At 43.6% G+C, this 24740-nt stretch overlaps 1 protein-coding gene and 1 pseudogene across 1 annotated transcript; one reads left to right on the forward strand and one right to left on the reverse strand.

Annotated features, from left to right (window-relative positions):
* Positions 1-9423: 9423 nt before the first annotated feature.
* LOC123446189 lies at positions 9424-12368 on the reverse strand (annotated as a pseudogene).
* Positions 12369-22747: 10379 nt separating this feature from the next.
* Positions 22748-23916, forward strand: LOC123450319 (proline-rich receptor-like protein kinase PERK9). The gene is made up of 6 exons (XM_045127636.1): positions 22748-22875; positions 22971-23041; positions 23170-23246; positions 23354-23489; positions 23591-23752; positions 23845-23916. Exons 1-6 carry the CDS (start codon positions 22806-22808, stop codon positions 23914-23916), a joined length of 588 nt encoding a protein of 195 aa, XP_044983571.1. The 5' UTR covers positions 22748-22805.
* Positions 23917-24740: the final 824 nt, after the last annotated feature.

A 24740-nucleotide genomic window follows, 5' to 3' on the forward strand; every position in this document is an offset into this window, starting at 1 on the left:
CCAACAGATGAGGCAATGCATCAGACCTCTTCTAAGATATGGTGTTGTATAACCCTCCAAGACCTACATATGTATTTGACATATTTCCATGACCGCATAGTCTTTGAAGCGCTATATTTTCTTCATCGACTTTCAAGAATTTGTCGTGTACACAACAATAGCTAAGATTGATCGGTTGCAAGAACATATTCAATGGTGGTACATGTTTGCAACAAAAATGCTAAGAAATAATCACATAATTATTACCGTAGAAACTGAGATACGTATCCTGAAAGTGCGTTATATCGACTAGAGGTGGGTGAATAGGAGATTTTTAGAATTTCATTACTGAGGAAATTCCTTTTGAGGAAATTCCTCACTGATGACTAACTTGCAGCGGAAACAGCAAAAGGATCAAGAGTGCAAAGTATCACTACAGCAGTTTTTCAGGGTGAAGAATATGGAAAACAGTTTGCACAGTTCACAGGCACGGAGAAAACAGATGTGGATTAACTCGCATGAAGAATTTGGGGTTGACGAATTTCAGAGAAAGTCTTCAGCAAATTCTTCAAACAGTGACAGTGAAAATCATCAACACACAATCTGAGGAATGTAAAGAGTTGAAGAAATAGAACCCGTTTCATAGTGAAGACAGTGGTTGATGACCCTATTCCAACTATTGTGACAGTTGTACATCTGGTTTGGAGCGTCTTGGTATTGAAACCAAAAGACACACAGTCCCGTGACACACAATCCCTACCGTATTCTCCTTGGGCTAAGAACACACAATCCTCGCCCAACACTCGTGGTAAGTCTTCAGGGCAGACTTCCAAACCCTCACAAACTTGGTCACATGGCGATCCACAATTGACTGCTAGATTGCTCTAGACCATGACGCCTAACCGTCTGGAGGATGCACAGTCCTCAAAGGTAAAAGGCTTCAGTCCCACACAGGAACAACTTCTTCAGTGATGCTCAATCACTTGGTTTTCGGTTTGTGGTTTGGTGTTTGGGGTATTTCCTCACTGATGAATTACTCTCGAAGACTCTGAGAAATTTGGGTTGCTCTTATGACAAGTGTCAGTTTCTAACAGAGCAGCCAACCAACTAATGGTTTTGGGGGGGGGGGGCTATTTATAGCCTGGAAGCATCCCGACATGATTTGACATTAATGCCCTTAAATAATATGACCATTGATGTGGATAAGATCAGTGATGTGGCGTGACTTCCGGTAACGGTCGGGACCCTCAACTGTGAGAGTCATCATGTCTCTCATATTCCTCACTTGAGGCTTTTGATAGGATTAGGCTTGGGTTGAGCATCATGAGGAAATTCATTCCGACGTGTAACTTTGACCCCCTTTAACAGTACGGTGTTCCTATGACTCAAAAGTGAAGAAAATAAAACAGACAGAATAAATCTTCATGCTTCAAAATCTTCAGATTGTTTTTCTTCAGGACACACCGAATTCCTCATCTTCAATTTCTTCATGAGGAATATCAATTTCATCGCAATTTCTTCGCGATTCAATTCTTCAGCTTCAGACCAATTTCTTCAACCGAAGATACACATTTTTAGGGGTCGATATTCATCGAATATTTCAAACTCCTCAGCGACTTATAGATCTTGTGTACACTCATGAACACATTAGATACTTAACCTATAAGTCTTCAAACCACCAAAATCAATAAGGGGCACTAGATGCACTTACATATCCAGAACGTGCAACACCATGGTAACCATATTCTGCTGATTTGATCATCATTATGTACTATCATATTTGTGTTTCAGTAATTAAATGTCGCATTCGACTCCAAATTAGTGATCACACTACTACTACTACAAGTTGCACTTTATTTGATGAAGAGGCTGAAACAATGTCAATACATCTGTCATTCCCATCGAATTTCTTAGATGAAAAATCTAAAGTCCCAGTGGTTATACGAGAATTATGTGGACAAAGACTTACCTTTCGGTTCAAACTCAAAAATAAGAACCTCACTCTAGGTATGCAAAACTATGCAGTAAAAAAATGTACCTGATGAGAGGCTTCACAAGCGGTACTTAAACGATAAAGCTGAAGATGAAGGCAACAGGAGTACAGTACATCAGAAGGAGCATCAACATAAAAAAATCATAAACAAGTGTCAATGGAAGAAAAAGAAGGCTGAAATCTATTGTGTTATCAGATCCAAATGATCAAGAAAATACAAACAGTAAATCTGAAAAGGCAGTGCCCAAATATACAAGTGCTAGTGCAGAAGACCAAAAGACAAAACTTGAACATGAAGACTAAGATTTTGGCTATGTCAAAGATACAGATATTGTTCATGCAGCCACAAGGATGACATGAAGTTTGGCTAGAAATTCTGACAACATTGAGACCAAAGGTATTGACATAAAATTTGAGGACACAAGTAGTCAATTGAAATATCAAGTATGCCAAACAAGACCCAAGAGAGGAAAAACATTTTCTAGAAATTGTTCGAGCCGTTAGTTTAGACGCAGCAGCCATAATATATGCTTAATATTTAGTGTGTTTTCATATATGATCTACATGTGTATGAACAATATGACATTTTGTTTCTAAACAATTCAAGTATTGTATACTATTCAGAAGAAAGAGTGAGCAGTGCATTCATTCGTTCTTAATCGTTTTAAATGTTAAGTAACCCTCAAAAGAATTAGCATTGCATTTGTGTGCTTGGTCAAAGCTCTTCTGTGCCTAGAACATTTTGCTAAACTATCATGTAGCATCAATTAGAACATACGAGAACAAATGCTCGGCAAGATTTGAAAAGATTGAGTTGGAAATCTATCTGAAAAACTCTAAATAAAGAAAGAATGAAACAATATAGCTTGACTTTGAATTGATCCATATGAAGCCACAATAAAAATTAAAACGTCATAAAGATGGATTGAGCTATTCTCCAGCGCATATATTAAAATATTATGAACAAGCGTACCATGGTAACTCACAGACCAAAAGCTTAACTAATTTTTCTTATTAGTAACCCTCAACCAATACGTTAACTTTTCTTACTAATCCTCAACCAATCCGACTAAAATTAATATTTTTTTCTGGCCGCATATCATAAATCTACTTTATCAGTCAAATTTCTAGAACTAAGTTCACACAAAGTGTATTTGGGTCAGACCAATTTTCTCACTAATCCTCAATCAATCCAATCAAAAATAGTGTTTTCTCTGGGTTCATAGCATTAATATACTTTATTGATCAAATTTATATAACTAGGTTCACACAAGATGTATTTGGGTCGGACGCATAACTTGCTGAAACTAGGTCCTTGAATAAGGCAGCAGAGTTGAAGGGAAACATTCACAACCTATGGCACCCAGCTTCTGCTCCTTACTGCCTCTGGTGTGCTGCGCTGCTCCACGGAAGCCGCCAGCTACTCGGTTAGGCGGTTCACCTTGCTGACTGTTTCACAGCTCGGCAGTGCCGGCTTCTCCGTGTGGTCATACTAGTGCTTATAGCCACTGCACGTTCTCCTTGGCGCCAGCTCTACAGTGGCTCCAACAGAAATCCATTAGGGTTTAGCCAGCAGGTCACTGGAAGCTAATCGGAAGTGATTTGTCCTGTAATGAAGGTCTGATAAGATAAGCTGTGGAGGGCAAAAAGGGCAGTCCGGTGCATGTAGCTCCCGCTTGTGCAGGGTGCGGGGAAGGGTACAACTACTTTTGGTATATAAGATAAGTTGTGAAGCTCGAGAGTTAATCTCAAAATCCAAACCTCGCTTTTATCATATTTATAAAAACTGAAGCATGGATATTTATACATAGCTATATACTTATATATTTGATCGTGCTAGAAAAAGTTCACAAACTAATTTAACCTAAATAGCCATTACTGATCTCTTTGACGCTAACACTCTCATCTCGCTCATGATTAATCTACAACTAGAAGAGTTGGGCGTGCTTTGCTACGCCGTTGGTTTTGTTAGGTTTATTAAAGAAAAAAATTCACTCTGTTTCAAAATATAAGGTGCACTACTTTTTTGAAAATGCAATTTTTTTAAGTTCGATCAAATTTATAGAGAAATATATCAACATTAATGTCAAATCGGATTCATCGTGAAATGAGTTTCCATACTTTTTTTTGTTTAATATTGTGGATGTCGATATTTTTTGCTCTGAACTTGATCAAAGTTAAAGAAATTTGACTTCCCAAAAAACTAATACCCTTTATATTTTGGAACTGGTGAAATATTTGGAGATGATGGGAGTGTGTTCCATTTTTATTTATAATGTGGTGATTTGATGGCCTTTTGTGGTGTGGTTTTGTGTTATCAGTTAACCAACGTATGTTTAGTGTGGGATTGATATGTTTTTATAGGCCGGTTGATGCTGATTGATTTAAAAAATTGTTGACCCGATCAAAATTGTAATCTAAATCCAAAATTGAATACCTCAATTGAATGAAAGAGCTTCAAAATGGGAACATAGGGAATTAAAAAAAACTGAATGAAAGAACCGCAGAGAAATTGTTGATCCGGTCAAAATCTGGCTGACCGAATTCTAAATTGAAGACCTCAATTAATTACGAGGCCTTAAAAATTGAAAGCATAATGTATAGTATAAAAAAATTGAATGAGATAGCTTTGAGAAAATTGTTCACCCGGTTAAAATTGGATGACCCAATCCCAATTAAAGACCTCAATTGAATGCGGGCTCTTTAAAAATAAGGAGCTTAGTGTTATAGAGACAAGTCCCCAACTTTCTTGTATTGTGTCTCTACACAAATAGGCATCAACGTAGCCTACTCAATCAACAAAATGTACTATATACCAAGATGCATCTTTAATCTTTGAACAAAATATTCCATTTTTCATTCATCAATTATGTATCCTTGAAATAAATCTTTAGTATTTATATTTTTTGTAAATTAATATTTCTTTGAACTTGAGAAAAAAATGAGAGCAAATAATACAGATCGTACCATGTTCTTCTTGTGATGGATAGCCTGTACCATGTAATCACCCATCGATTCCACTTGAAAATCAATCAAATCTACTGAATCTACCCTCACCTCTCACTGCAGGCTTCCAAAAGACACGATCCCCAACGTTAATCCATCTAATTAATGGTCCCCAAATCCCAATCTCTAGGTCTAAGAAAAAGTGGCTGCAGCATGGAGATTTTAATCTCTTCTTTACTAACTCTTGGGCGTCATTGTGGCATGGAGATTATACCCATCAATTTCTTATCTGGGATGAAATTTAGCTGATGCAAGATGGAGACAAGATGAGGGATTTTCATACATGTGCCTTCTCCGCCGAATCCATTCGGCAAAAGGGGGTCAACACTGACGTTGCGGCGTTCGGCTTACCTCCGGTGGTGACGGTATGCCTCTGCAAGCAGCGACCGACGACGCATCCGCTGGTGCTGCCTTTTTTCCAGACAGAAATGCGGCCGCTGCCTCAGACTATCAGGGAAGAGAGAGAAGAATCCCATTTGGTTACTCCATTTACAATACTAGACGATGCACCCCGTGTTGCTGCAAAAAACTTGTTCAAAATATATGGATAAATGTTACAAAACAAATGTTAATGTAAAAATATTATAAAAATTTTGTGCTTAATTACCTAGAAAAAAAATCATGCATAAGGGTATGTTTTGCATGAAGAGATTGACGAAAAAAGTAACTTATGACTACATGCATGACTTGATGATGTGGCATTGTTGCATGGAGGGAAAAATTGGGCAGTGGGTTCTAGCTATTTAAGAATAAAAGATTATAAACTACTCCATCCGTTCCTAAATATAAGTCTTTTAAGCGATTTCACTACAGGTCTACATACGGAGCAAAATGATTGAATGTACATTCTAGAGTATGTCTATATACATCCGTATGTACTCTATTAGTGAAACCTCTATAAAGACTTGTATTTAGGAACGGAGGGAGTACATGCATGACTTAATGATGTGACATTGTTGCATGGAGAGAAAAATTAGGTAGTGGGTTCTAGCTATTTAAGAATAGAAGATCCGGGCTTCAAAAGCTCGGGACCTCGCAGGTGGTGCGTAGCAGGCCGACCCAATCAACCTGCAAAAAAAAAAAAGCGAAGTAAAAAGGTGATGTTAATTCGACCAAATTGGGAATCGATCTCTGCTCACCTAGCGTGACTAGTAATGGTGCACCTGCAAATGCACGTATCGTCAGATGCATCAAATTTATTCATAAAATAAAAAATTCCTTATTTTATTTTTAAGATAGTAATAATCTGTATGAGTTATTCACGCACATCAATAATATATATGGAGAGAAATTGACCTTAATATTGTTATATTTTATGTTATGTGTGTCACGCGTAGCATATGATTCTTGTGACAAATGTCACATTATATCTGCAGTTTAAATAAAACCCAGATGACTCATACTTAAATTTCAAGTGCATATATTTATCATTGTGATTAATTCAGTATACAAAAAGGTTCATCACCCCTTGACCAAATCTCTAGGAAAAAGGTGATCGTGTGATTCACTTGCCTCGTTGTGTCTTCGTCCTTGTGCTTGTATCTTTTCCTACATTGATTAGTCTTACTATAGTTACTCTTACATTGATGGTCTCTCCACTGTCCCCTTCGGGTCTGCCTTTAGATCAACAATGGTTGTTTAGCCCCATCATCATCGTACTCACCATCGCTTTGCCATCATCTATGTACCTTCCCCTACCTTGATTAGACAATCTTTGATAAGGTTTGTGTCACTTACTGTACCCACTCCGCCCGCCTCTTAACTTACATTTGGCTCTTATTGCTACGATTGGACCCGTCTAGCATCATCTAAGTATTTGCCCATGCACACCTAATATGTCAAAAATGTAATATAGTTAGAGTCACTTATTCCATTCTCTTCACCCATTCTTCTTGGTTATCAATATATAACACTTTTGTGTGACAAACACTCTTACAAAGCAATCATATTTAAAAATTCTAGAAGCATTTAAAACCTTAGAAAAATAAAATCAAACTCATATATCTCTCATTCAACACGCAACCCTCTTGAATTATATTTCATGCATGTGTCAAACCTTATACATCCTACCTAGAAATAAGAGAATGGAGTTATTTACTTCCTTGCTTTGTGTATTGAGAAAAAAGTCACACCTCCTCGAAACTGACAAACAGAATACATTTTCACCATTGCCTTTAGAAACAATGGATCAAATAGTGTTGAAGAAAATCTTGATGTACAACAATCCATTCAGTGTAAGAATTAGCAAAATCTTGATGGCTATATCATCCTTTCATGAGTTATTCAGCATGCAAAATAGGAGGGGATAACCTCCCTTGTCCAGTTCAAAATTTTGATTAAATGAAATAAACAGAAAGAAAATAGAAGTGGTACCGCCATGAATTAACAAACACCCACTTTAAGACACTGTTTGGAGGTTCGTCCGGTACAGCACCAAAGAAACTGTATTGTAGACTGTTGTTGTCATTCATTCACATCAAGTTATTTATAATACACTCTTTCTCTGCCTACACACGGTATGTAAGGTGTGCATCCTTGGCCCTCAATTCAGCAAACACTTTGATTGTCTTCTTCACATCGTGATCCGCCTGCTCCTAGCTGATCTTTCCACACAGATTTATATAGACCTCTTCGTAAACGGCACATTCTCCATTGAACCGAAAAACCCCCAACAATGTTGTACACTTTTTGCAAGCTTGACATTGTTCTGCCTCATCTGCTTGATCAAGTCACAAGTATACACATCAATGTGTTTGTGGGATGGCTAATGAATCTTCTGTCCAAAATTTGGTGAGTGAGAGTGGTTGTGCTTCTCCCTGTGCTCAACGATGTACCAATCATTGTCCTCCGTTCTGAGTAGTCTGATCAGCACAAGACACTCACACCTGCACAACCTAGTGTTCTCCACGCCGGCCGCCCCCTGCAAGAAAATATCACAACGTGCATAAATTCCCCACAAGCAAAAAAGAACAGAAAATAATTTATACTAAGCACCTGCACACAATCTCCTGCACGCCCTTCAACCTCTCGACATTCCCTCTACTCTTCTTGTACCTCATAATCTTATTTCAAATCCCCTATGCTAGAAATAAAGGTTATAAAAATCATAAGCTTCTCCGAGCTAATCGAAGCGTGCACCCAGCATCAGCACAATGACATTCTCTTAAGGATTCTCTACATACCCCCTTACATCTTCCTCAAATGCAGTCGCACACGACGGGCATGGTTTCCTACAATGAGTGCTTGTGCCTATGCAGTGACCATGCCTTCGGAGTTGTGCCACACTTCCAAACCCAACATCCCCATGAAAGATTAAATCAAAGAGATGCAGACATTTTCCAACCCAACAGCCTCATCAACACAACTATTAAAATTTAAATCTAACAACTATCCACTTTCCGAATCAAACAACCACAACCAACAGCAATTACACCCAGCCCATCTTGGGAAACATGAAAAGAATTAAAACCGTCCCACAACAATGAGCTTTCATATGCATTTTCCGCCGCTCACAAGCACCAACAATGGAATGCTTCTATGTTCACTATCAGTCCATTCATTCCCAGAACACACAATATAACCATTTTTTATTAAAATGCTGTAAATGGAAACTGCAAATAGGATTCGAGTTGATGGACCTCTTGGCTCATCCAGGCGGCTGCACGGTCATCTTCCCCATCGACATTTCCGACGCCTGCGGTGAAGACTTGCGGCTATCCTCCCCGTCCCTTCCCTCCTTGCAGATTTGTGTTGTGCACTCATGGTCTGGGTCGTTACTTTGGTTAATCCAAGTTCATTTGATATAGTGGGTCGTGGACTGAATTTTTCATGAATCTACGAAGATGCTTTTTTATTTGTTATTCAAAAGTAAAACAAGCAGGCATCTTCTGTTAGCATACACACGGTGGTAAAAAAATCACTTGACTTGAATTCAGTGACGCAACCCAATGATCAAGGTGACCCATCTTTCGGCAAAGGCCATCTTCCTCGTTGCTTGCAACAATAGGAAATAAAAACTTATCATATCCAATTTGAGTGCAAGGTTCCCTAAAAACAGAACAATGCCAGAGTTGTCTTTCCTGTACTTATAATTCTTTTAAAATATAACAGTTTCATACTGAAATTGGCAGAATTCATGCCCGGTTCCACCAATGGTACATGCATTGTAATACAAAATTGCCTTTTGAATTCTTGAACAATATTTTCAGATATAATTTTATCCAAACAACAAAAAGAGCCAAGGAATGCAGCACAATTTGCTCTTAACATGACATGATTAGCGATAATTAGAAAAGCTACACACTATAATAATTAATTGTACTTATGGTAGAACAGGTTCGAGCCTGAAACTCAACAAAAATATCAGACTGCTGCAACATGGAGAAGCAGGGAGGCCATATATGTACATGGCATGTGCACCAAACAAACTCACTGCAAGCAGCTAATCAAGACTTCTCGTCAGCAGCGCCAGATAAATGGGCCTTCTCGATGTGCGTGTGATCTGTGAAACTGCATGGTGGGAGGCACTTGATGCAGCATAATAAGATGTCACAGTGAGCTGAGCAAACGTTGGGAGCGCATATGCTGCAAGAGACAGAGTAGCAGATGATCAGGCATTATATCTCTCAAAAATGCAATTGCTCTGACTACATGATCCACCATATGGCTTGGGAGTATTCAGGAGTATTTTTAATTTACAATATAACAGGCAGAGGATAATAAGAAAGTAAACAACCATTCTTTGTTAGTGCACCTAGTTAATGTTGGCAACATGCCTGACAACATGTAGCTAAGTATACAAAAAAGACTTCATAGATTTGGAACAAGCCAAGATGTATCATAGGCTCTAATCTGCCAAAGTGCAGATGACCCACTTCCTGTTTGAGATGACGTCTTGCTAACCTAAGAAATTTAAGACTCGTAGAACTAACAAGAATACGATATGTCTTTTGTAACTTTGCTCAGCTGTTAATTTGTACTTTGTTAGGACAACAGAAATTGGCAAGGTAGATACGATGCTTAAAGAACGCTAAAATAAAGCATACCCCATTTTCAGTCCCACCCTGATCAAATAATTCCTTTCTATTGCACCTAAAATCTCTATCAACCTCACTACAGGATTTGCAAGTAAATGCTAGGTTGAGAACTATATAGAAATATACAAACAAGTAAACAAAAAATGATAGTGGATCACACTATTTCTTATGGTCACTTTCTCTCTGCACCCTTACCAAATGTGTACAAGCCATGTAGATTCACAATGATTATCAATGCATAAACAAAACAAGAAAATAACATGTTTCATGTTTGAGCTATAATATGCAAATTTCTATACAAGGGATATTTGGTGTCGATGCTAATTTCAAGACCCTTTTTAGATAAGAAAATGATTATTGAACTTCATTGCAAAAACTTACCCCCAAATAAAGCACTAGCACTAGAGAATAAGATCAAAGGAGGGACCTGCACAAATAAAATATCACCTCCAATTAAATGAAAATGTAACACCAATGTGAGCTTAACAGTTACAGAAACTGATACAAGTGCCAAACATCAAGCAGAACAATGGAAATCCATTGCCAGTTGCACTGAGAAAACATGATAAAAAGCCCCAAGGCGAGTAAATAACACATATCACAATTTCAGTAGTCTAATAGATGGCAGCAAACCAGAACTTGTGTTTATGTTCATAAATTCAACCGTTCTTTCCACTAAAAATCTGTCTGGCTAGCCACACATTTGAACAGGTGCCTTGGGAGATGGTGTTTCTGTGCCTTCGTTAATATCATTTGTTCAAAAAATAAGTAAATATCATTTGATCCTATTAAATTGAGTAAATACCAGTATACCACTGTTCCAAATGTCGGTAGTTAACTGCCAATATGGTCAATTAACTGCTACTCGGACCCCTCCCAATATGAAAACATGCTATTCGAGCCATTAACTGGTAGGTCCAGTTAATTTATTTGATAAGCCGATTTATCAGCTGTCAGGCCAAATTATCAGTTTGGCCAATTAACTGCTAGGCTTTTTTGAGCCCAAAACGGGCCACTTCCCTCCCTACTTTTCCATGTTCAGGTTTATGGCCTTCCAGATCGGCTGCAAGATCATAAGAACATCAAGGCAACAATTTTCCTTGTTGTTATGTAGCCTTGGATTGCATATTTAGACAGTTAGTACATTGCATGTTGCTAAATAGCATATGATATATAGATATGGCCTTAGTTAACCTCCAGATAAATGGGTTACCGATAAATTCACTTAAATGGCCGATTCATCGATTAATTCCTACACAACAGCCGACCGATATGGTAGCAATTGCAGATATGGTGGACATTGGTAAATACCCTGATATTGTTCTTGAATGCTACACACATCTATGTTCAAAATTGTACCATGCTTGAAAGACAGGTTTTGCTAATTAATTTCCTTTAGTGTTCCTATATCCTTATAGAGTGGAAGAAGTTTTCTCGATTAACTTATCATTCGTGTAGTAGAGACCAAATAGCCTTTACTCGTATAGAGTTTGATGTAATTATACTTACTTATAGAGGAACTGGGGGTCAATTTGCACGGGACTTTCACTCATTCTCCATTTTAACTAATGATGCATAACCTTCTTCACTACTGCATCTTCTAGCGTCACAATTACAAAATACAACATTAGAGATGTAATAAGATGCATCAGTGTTTTAAACTCTCGTGACAAAAGATGCTTGAGCTGAATCAAAGGAATACTTGCATAGTAGTATCGAATGAACCGAAATAAAGACTTACCCAATAAGTAAGTGCAACCACTTGGGCCCCTTGACATGCTTCTGGACAAACGGGATCCCTGTTCCAAAAACCAAAAACATTAAATTTCTCATCCAGAGCACATTGACTAACAACTAAACGATGGACCAAAATCACACAACGAACCTGTATTAAACCCGTGCACCGCACTAAGCATCACGTCGGCGCATGCGTCACGCCGGCGCCGGAACCAGTCTGCAGCAACAGGACAGACAGACACCACAAGTAAGCACACAAGTTAGCGATCATATCTCCACAATTACGGATCTCGGGCATGCATCTGTCCGTGGAAATTAAGCAACAAGGGGTGAAATCGCGTTACCACGACAGTGGCGTCATGTAGGATGGAGGTGATGGCCAGTCGCCCTATCCCTGCGCGGCCGTCCAAGAGAAAAGCATAAGCATCAAGTCAGAACAACCCGCAGAGCGGATGGAGGAGGAGGGGTCGAGGGGTACGTACGGAGTTGGTGGTGGGGTTGAGGAGGGAGAGGCAGTAGGGGCAGCGCGCGGAGCCAAGGCCGGGGTTGATTGTCGGGTCGCGGCGGAGGTGCGTGCCGCTGCGGAGCTTCTCCTCATACACCTCACGCGTCCCCATGTCCGCCGCCAGCGGCTAAGATAGGCCTAGCTTGGGGCGAGCGAGTTGCAGCGTGGCGGGCGGGCGGCGACCAGTGGGGCGCGAGCACGGCGAGAGGGCGGGGCGAGCGAGCACGACGAGCGGGCGGCGACCGGCGCGGGCGGGTCGACTATGGGCGGCGACCGGCGCACGCGGGGCGACCGTTGCTAGTGGGTGGTGATCTGCACGGGCGGAGGCGGCCGAGCGAAGGTGCGGGCGAGGTGCGGCACGGTTACGAAGAGGACGTGCGAGGGAGTTTTTTAGGGTAGGTGCGAGAGAGGATTAGGAAGATTTCATTAGTTTTGTTAACAACATTTTTAGACCCTTGATTAAATGATTAGACGGCTGAGATTGTGATTTGGATCTGCCCTCTCGTGCTTTTATTAGTGGAGATGCTATGGCCATGGTGGTGTGAACTTCGCAGCCAACGATGTCTGCCAGACTTGCGCACAGGCTGTCGCCAACGACTAGGCAGGCTACTCCGCCGCAGAGGCCCTCGCCAGCCCTGACTGATACCGCACCTGTGGGGTTTGGGCAGGCACCGGCTGCAGCCACAAGATCCATCTGCGTGCTTTAGTGATCTCCGGTGATGGACGACCTGGAGCAGCGTTTGAGGCTGGCGGTGGTGGCGTATGTTGGAGGTGCTCGGCCAGCGGTGTCGTGCCGTGAGGCGGCCGAGGCGATATCCGTCGTGCTTGAGATTCCTTGCCACGGTTTCTCGGTTCACAAGTTTTACCCGGAGGATTTTCTAGTGGTTTTTGCTGCGGTTGATCTATGCAACATCGCGCTGACGGCTAGGTCAATCGAGCATGGCCACTTCAAGCTGTTCGTCAGGTCGTGGCTACGACAAGCGCAAGTTGTGTCTAGATTGATGCGCACACAGGTGGATCTGATGATTGAAGAAGTTCCGTCTCATGCTTCTACTAGGGAGACGGCGACAAAGATGCTTGGATCCTCTTGTCTTGTTGAGAGTCTAGCACCAGAAACGGCCAATCGTGAGGATCTCTCTCTATTCAAGCTTCGTGCATGGTGCGTCGATCCTGATGAAGTGCGTGTGGTCAAGCGTCTCCGGGTTCCGGAACCGGAGGAGGTAGATCCTACAGCGAGCATGCCTACATCTCGCCAGGTGCTTGAATACACGACACTAATTCATGTTGGTAGGATCAGGGAGCATGAGGGAGCGGAGAGATGGCTATGTCCGGCTAACTCTGATGGGAGCGGCCAGAGTGGTCTGCCGGAGGATTCCGGTGGGTTCTCTGGTAGAGGGGAGTGGCATGTGTTGCCGTGGACAAAGGTGTTCGTGATCACCTCGGAGGCATGCATTCGAGTGGAGCTCAGGGAGGTTCCTACCGTCGGCCGTTTCTTGGGCGCATCGGCCCCTCGAACTGGAGAATCCTGCCGATGGTGAATGCCACGGAGGAGATGGAGCGCAACATGGTCGTTGCCACCCCCTGGAAGGAGACGACATCGCCGGCTGGCCAGGCCGCGGTGACCACCGCCACCCGGCTTGCACCAATGGAGACTCCACATCGACGGGCCACTGAGTTCGCGGGCGTTGCTCATCGGGCCATAGAGGATCCGAGCGTCGAGCGTCACGGTGTTGCAGAGGTGGGGCATTCGGCCCCATCTTTTGACCAGGGGCAGATGCTGGTACGGGTCTTGCTGCCGGTGGTCACTGAAAAGGCGCTCCCGCGGGGCCTACCAAGTCTGGGCATGGATAAAGTGATGCTTGAACCTTCCGCTCCTATTTCTGCAGCGGATTCCATGACCGTTGGCGAGCAGCTAGTGGATGCCACGGAGGATGGCCCGTTTGTCCCTTCTGATGGGACCAATCCGGTCGCAGCGGTTGAGCCAAAGCGACAACAGATGTTGGAACTGGCGACAAACCCAGAGGGTGGGCCCCCTGTCTGTCAGGCGGTGGCCACTAACACGACGACACCTGATTCGGATGGATGGGCACCAATCTCGGATCTCGTGACCACCAGGGCTACACAGGAGGGTGGAGACATGATTTTGGACGTGGTTGGAGCGGGCTAAAATACCGCTACGGACAGGGAGCCTGTGGGGGCCACGGCGAACGTGACCACGTACGAGTGCATGCACCCATCGCGGCCTCACGCGGTGGAAACTGATGGCCAACACCAGGGAAATGGGTTAACTTCCAAGGAACAAATCGCACAACACAATATCAGATCCTTTTGCACGGGACTCCTGAAAAAATTGGCGCCTCCCCTGCTCAAGGAATTTGAAGGGCTAGGTGGCGTTAAGGCAGGACAAGATCCTTTCACCCCGAGGCATGCAACTCGCTCAATCTCTTTGGGGGGTAATAGCAAATCGAAGGCCTCGGCGGCGGAGGCAGTGCTGGTGAAAGCTCTAGGCTTCGACAGTGATGATGTGTCTGTTTCTGAAGACGCGCTTGGATAGCTACGAATGGTCTTTGACTCACCCTTGCAGGAGCCGCAATTAAGAGCAATTGCCGCCATTTTTGGGAAGGCTATCCCCCGCAACATCATAGACGAGCTGGAGAGGAATGGTGGCACCGTGGTGTCGTATCTGGTGCGGGGCATCGACAGGAGATGCACTTGATTCCATGTCGACTATCAATTTGGAGGTGGTGTGCTGGAACGTGAGGGGTCTCAATAGCCCCATCAAGAGGAAGGCACTGAGAGAGTTTGTGGACTCGATCCGTGCGGCGATAGTTTGTATTCTAGAGACTAAACTTGAGGCGGTGGACAAATATGTAGTATTGCAATGCATGGGGCCAAATTATGATGGCTTTACTTACCTCCTGAAATCGGTTACTAGGGCTGGCATAATTTTGGCATGGGACTCCACTAGAGCATGGATCTCTAACTTTGTTAACGACACAAACTTCATCACCGGATATGTCTCACCCACGGAGGGCACTCCATGGTGGATAGCCGTGGTGTACCGGCCGCAGGAGGACACGCAGAAGATTAACTTCTTGCGAGAATTATCAGACTGTAGGATGCTCTGCCCGGGACCTTGGCTCGTTATTGGAGACATTAACCTAATCCTTCATGCGGCTCACAAAAACAACTCGATCCTGGATAGGAGGATGATGGGGAAGTTCAAACGCGTCATAGACGATAATGCTCTAAAAGAGTTGTTTCTACATGGAAGGAAATATACGCGGTGCAATGTGAGGGATGTGTTGGAGAACGTTGCATGGGAAACAAAAAATTTCCTACGCACACGAAGACCTATCATGGTGATGTCCATCTGCGAGAGGAGATTAGATCTATGTACCCTTGTAGATCGCTAAGCGGGAAGTGTTAAGAAACATGGTTGATTTAGTGGTACAACTTTGTGATTCAAATCATCGCCGTCCCACGATCTTTCCCACGATCCGTTCCGACCTAGCGTCGAACGGACGACACCTTCGCGTTCAGCACATGTACAGCTCGATGATGATCCCGGCCTTCTTAATCCAGCAAGAGAGACGGAGAAGTAGATGAGTTCTCCGGCAGTGTGACGGCTCTCCGGTGGTGGTGATGATCTACTCCTATAGGGCTCCGCCTGAGCTCCGCAGAAATCCGATCTAGAGGCAAAACTATGTGGAATAGGTTTGAGTTGCACATGGCAAAGTTGTGCCTCAAAAACCCTAAAACCACCAATATATATAGGAGGAGGGGAGGGGCTAGCCTTGGGGCACAAGGGCCCCAGGGGTGCGCCGGCCGAAGGGGGAGGACTCCTCCTCCTCCAATTCGGTTTGGGAAGGAGGAGTCCTCCTCTTCCTTCCACCTCCTCTTTCCTTTTTTTCTTTCCTTTGGTATTTTTACTTGTGGCGCCATAGCCCTCTTGGGCTGGCTCCACCAGCCCACTAAGGACTTAGTGCGCCACCGTAAGGTCATGGGATCACTCCCGGGTGGGTGGGCCCTCCCGGTAAACACCCGGAACCCATTCGTCACTCCCGGTACAGTACCGGAAATGCTCGAAACTTTTCGGTGACCAAATGAAACCATCCTATATATCAATCTTCATTTCCGGACCATTTCGGAAATCCTTGTGACGTCCGTGATCTCATCCGGGACTCCGAACAACATTCGGTAACCACACATATAACTCAACTATACTAAAACATCATCGAACCTTAAGTGTGCAGACCCTGCGGGTTCAAGAACTATGCAGACATGACCCAAGACACCCCTCGTTCAATATCCAATAGCGGGACATGGATGCCCATATTGGATCCTACATATTATCCGTAGATCTTATCGGTTGAACCTCAGTGCCAAGGATTCATATAATCTCGTATGTCATTCCCTTTGTCCTTCGGTATGTTACTTGCCCGAGATTCCATCGTCGGTATCCGCATACCTATTTCAATCTCGTTACCGGCAAGTCTCTTTACTCGTTCCGTAATACAAGATCCCGTGACTTACACTTAGTCACATTGCTTGCAAGGCTTGTGTGTGATGTTGTATTATCGAGTGGGCCCCGAGATACCTTTCCGTCACACGGAGTGACAAATCCCAGTCTTGATCCATACTAACTCAACGGACACCTTCGAAGATACGTGTAGAGAACCTTTATAGTCACCCAGTTACGTTGCGACGTGTGATACACACAAGGTATTCCTCCGATGCTAGTGAGTTATATGATCTCATGGTCATAGGAATAAATACTTGACACGCCAAAAACAATAGCAAGAAAATGACACTTTCACATGTTATGTTCATAGTTTGGGTCTAGTCCATCACATGTTCTCCTAATGATGTGATCCAGTTATCAAGTGACAACACTTGCATGTAGTCAGAAAACCTTGACCATCCTTGATCAACTCGCTAGCCAACTAGAGGATTGCTAGGGACATTGTTTTATCTATGTATCCACACATGTATCTATGTTTTCATTCAATACAATTATAGCATGGATAATAAACGATTATGTTGAAACAGGAAATATAATAATAACTATTTTATCATTGCCTCTAGGGCATATTTCCAACAGTCTCCCACTTGCACTAGAGTCAATAATCTAGTCCTCACATCGCCATGCGATTTACATTGTAATAAATCTAACACCCATACAGTTCTGGTGTTGATCATGTTTTGCCCGTGGAAGAGGTTTCGTCAGCGGATCTGCTACATTCAGATCCGTGTGCACTTTGCAAATATTTACGTCCTCTACTTCGACGTAGTCGCGGATGAGGTTGAAGTGTCGTTTGATGTGCCTGATCTTCTTGTGAAACCTTGATTCCTTTGCTAAAGCAATGACACTAGTGTTCTCACAGAACAAAGTTATTGGATTTAGTGCGCTCGGCACAACTCCAAGATCCGTCATGAACTACTTCATACAGACACCCTCCTTAGCTGCCTCCAAGGTAGCCATGTACTCCGCTTCACATGTAGAATCTGCTACGACGCTTTGCTTGGAACTGCACCAGCTTACTGCATCCCCATTAAGAATAAATACGTATCCGGTTTGAGACTTAGAGTCATCCGGATCAGTGTCAAAGCTTGCGTCGACGTAACCCTTTACGACGAGCTCTTCGTCACCTCCATAAACGAGAAACATTTTCTTAGTCCTTTTCAGGTACTTCAGAATATTCTTGACCGCTGTCCAGTGATCCACTCCTGGGTTACTTTGAAACCCGCCTGCCATACTTATGGCCAAGCTGACGTCTGGTCTAGTGCACAACATTGCATACATGATAGAATCTATGGCTGAAGCATAGGGGACGGAACTCATTTGTTCTCTATCTTCCAGAGTTGCTGGGCACTGAGTCTTACTCAATTTTTTACCTTGTAACACTGGCAAGAACCCCTTCTTAGACTGTTCCATTTTGAACTTCTTCAAAACTTTATCAAGGTATGTGCTTTGTGAAAGTCCTATGAGGCGTCTCGGTGTATCCCTATAGATCTTAATGCCTAGAATGTAAGCAGCTTCTCCTAGGTCCTGCATAGAGAAACTTTTATTCAAGTAATCATTTACGCTCTCCAAAAACTCCACGTTATTTCCAATCAGCAATATGTCATCCACATGTAATATTAGAAATGCCACAGAGCTCCCACTCACTTTCTTGTAAATACAAGATTCTCCAACCACTTGCATAAACCCAAATGCTTTGATCACCTCATCAAAGCGCTTATTCCAACTCCGAGATGCTTGCACCAGTCCATAAATGGATCACTGGAGCTTGCACACTTTGCTAGCATTCTTTTGATTGACAAAACCTTCGGGTTGCATCATATACAACTCTTCCTTAAGAAAACCGTTAAGGAACGCCGTTTTGACATCCATCTGCGAGATTTCATAATCAAAAAATATAGCTATTGCTAACATGATTCGGACGAACATAAGCATCGCTACCGGTGAGAATGTCTCATCGTAGTCAACTCCTTGAACTTGTGAAAAAACCCTTTGCCACAAGTCAAGCTTTATAAACGGTCACATTACCGTCTGCGTCCGTCTTCTTCTTAAAGATCCATTTGTTCTGAATAGCCTTGTGGCCTTCAAGTAATACTTCCAAATTCCACACTTTGTTTTCATACATAGATCCTATCTCGGACTTCATGGCCTCCAGCCATTTGTTGGAATCTGGGCCCACCATTGCTTCTTCATAATTCGCAGGTTCATTGTTGTCTAACAACATGATTGATAAGACAGGATTACCGTACCACTCAGGAGTAGTACTTGATCTTGTCGACCTGTGAGGTCCGATAGGAACTTGATCCGAACTTTCATGATCATCATCATTAACTTCCTCCTCAACCGGTGTCGCTTCGACAAAGGTTTCCCCCTGTCCCACGCCACCATCTAGAGGGATTAGAGGTTCGACAGCCTCATCAAGTTATATCTTCCTCCCACTCAATTCTTTCGAGAGAAAGTCCTTCTCAAGAAAAGGCCCGTTCTTAGCAACAAACACTTTGCCCTCAGATTTGAGATATAAGGTGTACCCAACTGTCTCCTTTGGGTAACCTATGAAGACACACTTTTCTGCTTTGGGTTCCAGCTTTTCGGGCTGAAGCTTTTTGACATAAGCATCACATCCCCAAACTTTAAGAAACGACAACTTCGGTCTTTTGCCATACCACAGTTCGTATGGTGTCGTCTCAACGGATTTTGATGGTGCCCTATTTAAAGTGAATGCAGCTGTCTCTAATGCATAGCCCCAAAATGATAACCGCAAATCGGTACGAGACATCATAGATCGCACCATTTCTAACAAAGTACGATTACGACGTTCGAACACACCATTACGCTATGGTGTTCCAGGCGGTGTCAACTGTGAAACAATTCCACATTGTCTTAAATGAGCACCAAACTCAAAACTGAGATGTTCACCCCCACGATCAGAATGTAGGAACTTGATCTTCTTGTTATGATGATTTTCAACTTCACTCTGAAATTGCTTGAACTTCTCAAACGTTTCAGACTTGTGCTTCATCAAGTAGATATATCCATACCTACTCAAATCGTAGGTGAAGGTGAGACAATAACGATATCCGCCGCGTGCCTCCACACTCATCGGAGCGCACACATCGGTATGTATGATCTCCAACAAGTCACTTGCACGTTCCATTGTTCCAGAGAATGGAGTCTTAGTCATCTTGCCCATGAGGCATGGTTCGCACGTGTCAAGTGATTCAAAATCAAGTGACTCCAAAAGCCCATCGGATGGAGTTTCTTCATGCGTTTTACACCAATATGACCTAAGCGGTAGTGCCACAAAAACATGGCGATATCATTGTTAACTCTACATCTTTTGGTCTCAATGTTATGTATATGTGTATCATCGCTATCAAGATTCAATATGAACAATCCTCTCACATTGGGTGCATGACCATAAAAGATATTACTCATAGAAATAGAACAACCATTATTATCTGACTTAAACGAGTAACGGTCTCGCAATAAACAAGATCCAGATATAATGTTCATGCTTAACGCAGGCACTGAATAACAATTATTTAAGTTCATAACTAATCTTGATGGTAACTGAAGTGAGACAGTGCCGACGGTGATTGCATCAACCTTGGGACCATTTCCCACATGCATCGTCACTTCATCCTTCGCCAGCCTTCGTTTATTTCGCAATTCCTGCTTCGAGTTGCAAATATGAGCAACAGAACCGGTATCAAATACACATGCACTACTACGAGAGTTGGTTAAGTACACATCAATAACATGTATATCAAATATACCTGATTTTTCCTTGGCCGCCTTCTTATCAGCCAAATACTTGGGGCAGTTGCGCTTTCAGTGATCCAGTCCCTTGCAATAATAACACTCTGTTTCAGGGTTAGGTACAGCCTTGGGTTTCTTCGTCGGATTGGCAAGAGGCTTGCTGCTCTTCTTGGAGTTACCCTTCTTGCCCTTTCCGTTTCTCTTGAAACTAGTGGTCTTATTGACCATCAACACTTGATGCTCTTTCCGTAGTTCTGACTCTGCGACTTTCAGCATCGCGAATAACTCGCTGGGTGACTTATTCATCCCTTGCATGTTATAGTTCAATAGAAAGCTCTTATAGCTAGGTGGCAGTGATTGAAGAATTTTGTCAGTGATAGCCTCTTGCGGGAGTTCAATCCCCAGCTCAGGTAGACGGTTTGAGTACCCAGATATTTTGAGCACATGTTCACTGACAGACGAATTCTCCTCCATCTTGCAAGCATAGAATTTATCGGAGCTCTCATACCTCTCGATCTGGGCGTTCTTCTGAAAGATAAACTTCAACTCCTGGAACATCTCATATGCTCCATGACGCTCAAAGCGACGTTGAAGGCCCGACTCTAAGCCATACAAGACTGCACATTGAATTACCGAGTAGTCCTCCTTACGTGTTAACCAGGCGTTCAAAACATCTTGGCTAGACGTAGCGGGTGGTTCATCTCCTAGCGCAGCATTAAGGACATAATCCTTCTTCCCAGCTTGCAGGAGCAGCTTAAGATTACGAGCCCAGTCTACAAAGTTGCTTCCATCATCTTTCAACTTAGCTTTCTCTAGGAACGTATTAAAATTCAAGGTGACTGTTGCGTGAGCCATTGATCTACAACACAAGTATTGCAAAGTGTACTTAGACTATGTTTTAAGATAATTAGAGTTTAACTAATCAAATTACTGATAAACTCCCACGTAAAAAGTACATCTCTCTAGTTATTTGAGTGGTACATGATCCAAATTCACTAACTCAAGTCCGATCATCACGTGAGTTGAGAATAGTTTCAGTGGTAAGCATCTCTATGCTAATCATATCAACTATACGATTCATGCTCAACCTTTCGGTCTCATGTGTTCCGAGTCCATGTATGCACATGCTAGGCTCGTCAAGTTTAACCCGAGTGTTCCGCGTGTGCAACTGTTTCGCACCCGTTGTATGTGAACGTTGAGTCTGTCACACCCGATCATCACGTGGTGTCTCGAAACGACGAACTGTCGCAACAGTGCACAGTCGGGGAGAAGACAACTTCATCTTGAAATTTTAGTGAGAGATCACCTTATAATGCTACCGTCGTTCTAAGAAAAATAAGGTGCATAAAAGGATTAACATCACATGCAATTCATAAGTGACATGATATGGCCATCATCTTGTGCTTGTTGATCTCTATCACCAAAGCACCGGCATGATCTTCTTGTCACCGGCGCCGCACCATGATCTCCATCATCATGATCATCGTGCCGCCATCGAGGTTGTTGTGCTATATATGCTATCTCTCCCTAATAATAAACCACGGATCGTTTCTGTCGTATGTCGTTGTTGGTTTTGCAGAAAAGCCCCTGTTGTTTTGGCTATTCAACTCGCACTACAGTTTTAAGTGAATCGAGGCCGCAAGATAGTGCTGCCCACGGGAAGCTTCGAGGGGTGGGTCGTCACCAACCTCCCGAGCGAGGCATGGCCAGGACGGCGGCACACAACGCCGGCGGGGTGATGCCAGGGGCATGCAAGAGACGAACGAGGCCGGATCTGGCACGAGACACCCCGGATCCATTCGTCCCCTGCTGGAATGAAACAGAGGTGAGATCGGGACGCCGGCGGAGGTCCATTGCGCCTGCAGAATGGGAGGCAGAGAGGGATTAGAGAGAAGAAGAGAAGAGAGGAGGAAGAAGAAGCAGCAGCAGGGGCGCGGTGGCTCGACTCGCTCTGGATCGGGATCAGCGGTGGCTCGGCTCGCTCTGGATCTGGAGAGGAGGAAGAAGAAGAACCAGCGGGCGGCGGCTCTGGATCGGGATGCCCTCCCATTCGCTGCGGGCTCAACCCTTCCCCAGCAAGAGCACGGGTGCGCCCGCGCGTCCTCCTCTTGGTACAGCCTCAAATCCCTCATCCATTCCCCCGTTCTCTGCTTCTCTGACTCTAGCTATATTAAACGCATAGTATTAACTTCTTGAACGGTCATGGCTCACCCACTGGTTCTGTGCGTCTAAATTGCTTTGCTTGCAGGGAGGGGAAGACCGCTGATGGACTGGCCGACGAGGGTGAAGATCGCGGCGGGATCGGCACGTGGGTTGGCCTACCTGCGCGAGGACTGTAAGATGTGGATGGGTTTACTTTTGCTCCTATTTGTGTGTCTATTCGTTCTGAATTTGCAGCTGATTTTTTGTGCTCCTTGCTGTTGTACATAGGTCATCCAAGGATCATCCACGGGGACATCAAGTCATCCAACATCCTTCTCAACGACAACTTAGAAGCTCAGGTTATGCTCTTTCTCAATAAAATGGTTGTTGTTCTCTCGATGGTAGTATGTTCAGTTACTGACCTTTGTCGAGAATAAAAATGTTCAGTTACTGACGAAACATGAATGTCGCGTTCATCATAATCCAGGTCGCGGATTTCGGGCTCGCCAGGCTCACAGAGAACGAGGTGACGCACGTCTCGATGCGTGTGATGGGAACATTCGGGTAAACAAACCATCTCTAAGTGCAGGAGCCATTCATCTTGGCACGTCTATAGGAAACGAGGAAAAATTGTCAAAAACTCTGTGTTTGTGGTGACTGAAAACGAACAGGTACTTGGCGTCGGAGTACGCCTCGACGGGGAAGGTAACAGATAAATCCTTCAGGGTGGTGCTCCTGGAGCTCATCACCAGCCGGAAGCCCGTCGACACATCCCGCCCCCTCGGCGACGAGAGCCTCGTGGAGTGGGTAAGCAAGATCAGCACCGGCAGGCAGCAGCAGCAGCACACCCATGCAGTACGCCATTGCATCCATCACTGACAGCATGCTCGCTCGTGCCCTCGTCGCAGTCGAGGCCGCTGCTGAACCGCGTGATCGACGAGCAGGAGTTCGAGGAGCTGGTGGACCCGCGCCTCATCGGTGACTACGACGACGTCGAGATGTTCCGCATGATCGAGGCGGCGGTGGCGTGCATCCGGCACTCGGCCGCCGGGAGGCCCAAGATGGGGCAGGTTCGTGCGTTCGGGCGAGGAAGAAGAACTTCCTCCAACCTCGTAACGTCTATTCTCGCCATTGATTTGTTTCGTCTTGGGCTGCGTTGCAGGTCGTTAGGATTCTAGACAGCCTAACCCTGAACGACGTGGACCTGAGCAACAGCGGAAGGAGGGATCTATAGCCAGCCTCGCGAGCTTCCGACGATTTTGTTTCTGTTCATATGTTGATTGTTTTGTTCATGATATTTTACAGTGAATTTGTATTTGCTTTCTTACTACATGTCTCTTTCTTTCTTTCTTTCTTTGGTGTGTACGTTAACAGGGTATGCCCACATGGTCATGTATTTTAAGTTATTCTGAACAGATATACGTTGTTTTTCTCATAGGTTCCCTGAAGTAAGAGAGTGTTGTGAATAGGGCATTGTGGAAATTATTGTTGCACGCCCCTATACACAAGCCTTCGTAGGCGTTAAGAGTCCATCCATGAAAAGAGGCTGGGAAAGCTTGAACCGTAATTTCCGATCACCCTCTAGAATGGCATGTTATCCTCGGTTGAAATAGGAAGAATGGCATGTTCTTGATCAGAATAGGCAGTTTCTTCCCTTAGAACACTACTTGAGAGTTTCCTACCTCATACGACTCAGAAATTGCCATCTTAATTTCCCACACCATTTGAAATCAGTAAATTCCTGAAAGAGGAGGGGGCGATGAAATGGAATCGACCGGCTCAAATAAGACATCTTCTAGAGGGCACATATTTTTTTATGGATTTGCTAATCTTGATCTTCTTGCTAATGGTAAACATAACAAGTTGGCACATTATATGACTAGATTTTTTTTTGACAATCATCTTTCGACTAGAATAAGGCAAAGAGATCGAGCTCAAAGTGGACACCGAGTATGGGGCAACTATCTCTCCTAACACTAGCTTGATTTATAAATGCTCTCTTGAAATGGAATGAAACTTCAGGTGAGGATTCTCTTCTTGTGAAAGTTTGAAAAGAAA

Source organism: Hordeum vulgare, chromosome 4H (genome assembly GCF_904849725.1).
Source record: "Hordeum vulgare subsp. vulgare chromosome 4H, MorexV3_pseudomolecules_assembly, whole genome shotgun sequence".
In the NCBI taxonomy this organism is placed as follows: domain Eukaryota; kingdom Viridiplantae; phylum Streptophyta; class Magnoliopsida; order Poales; family Poaceae; genus Hordeum; species Hordeum vulgare.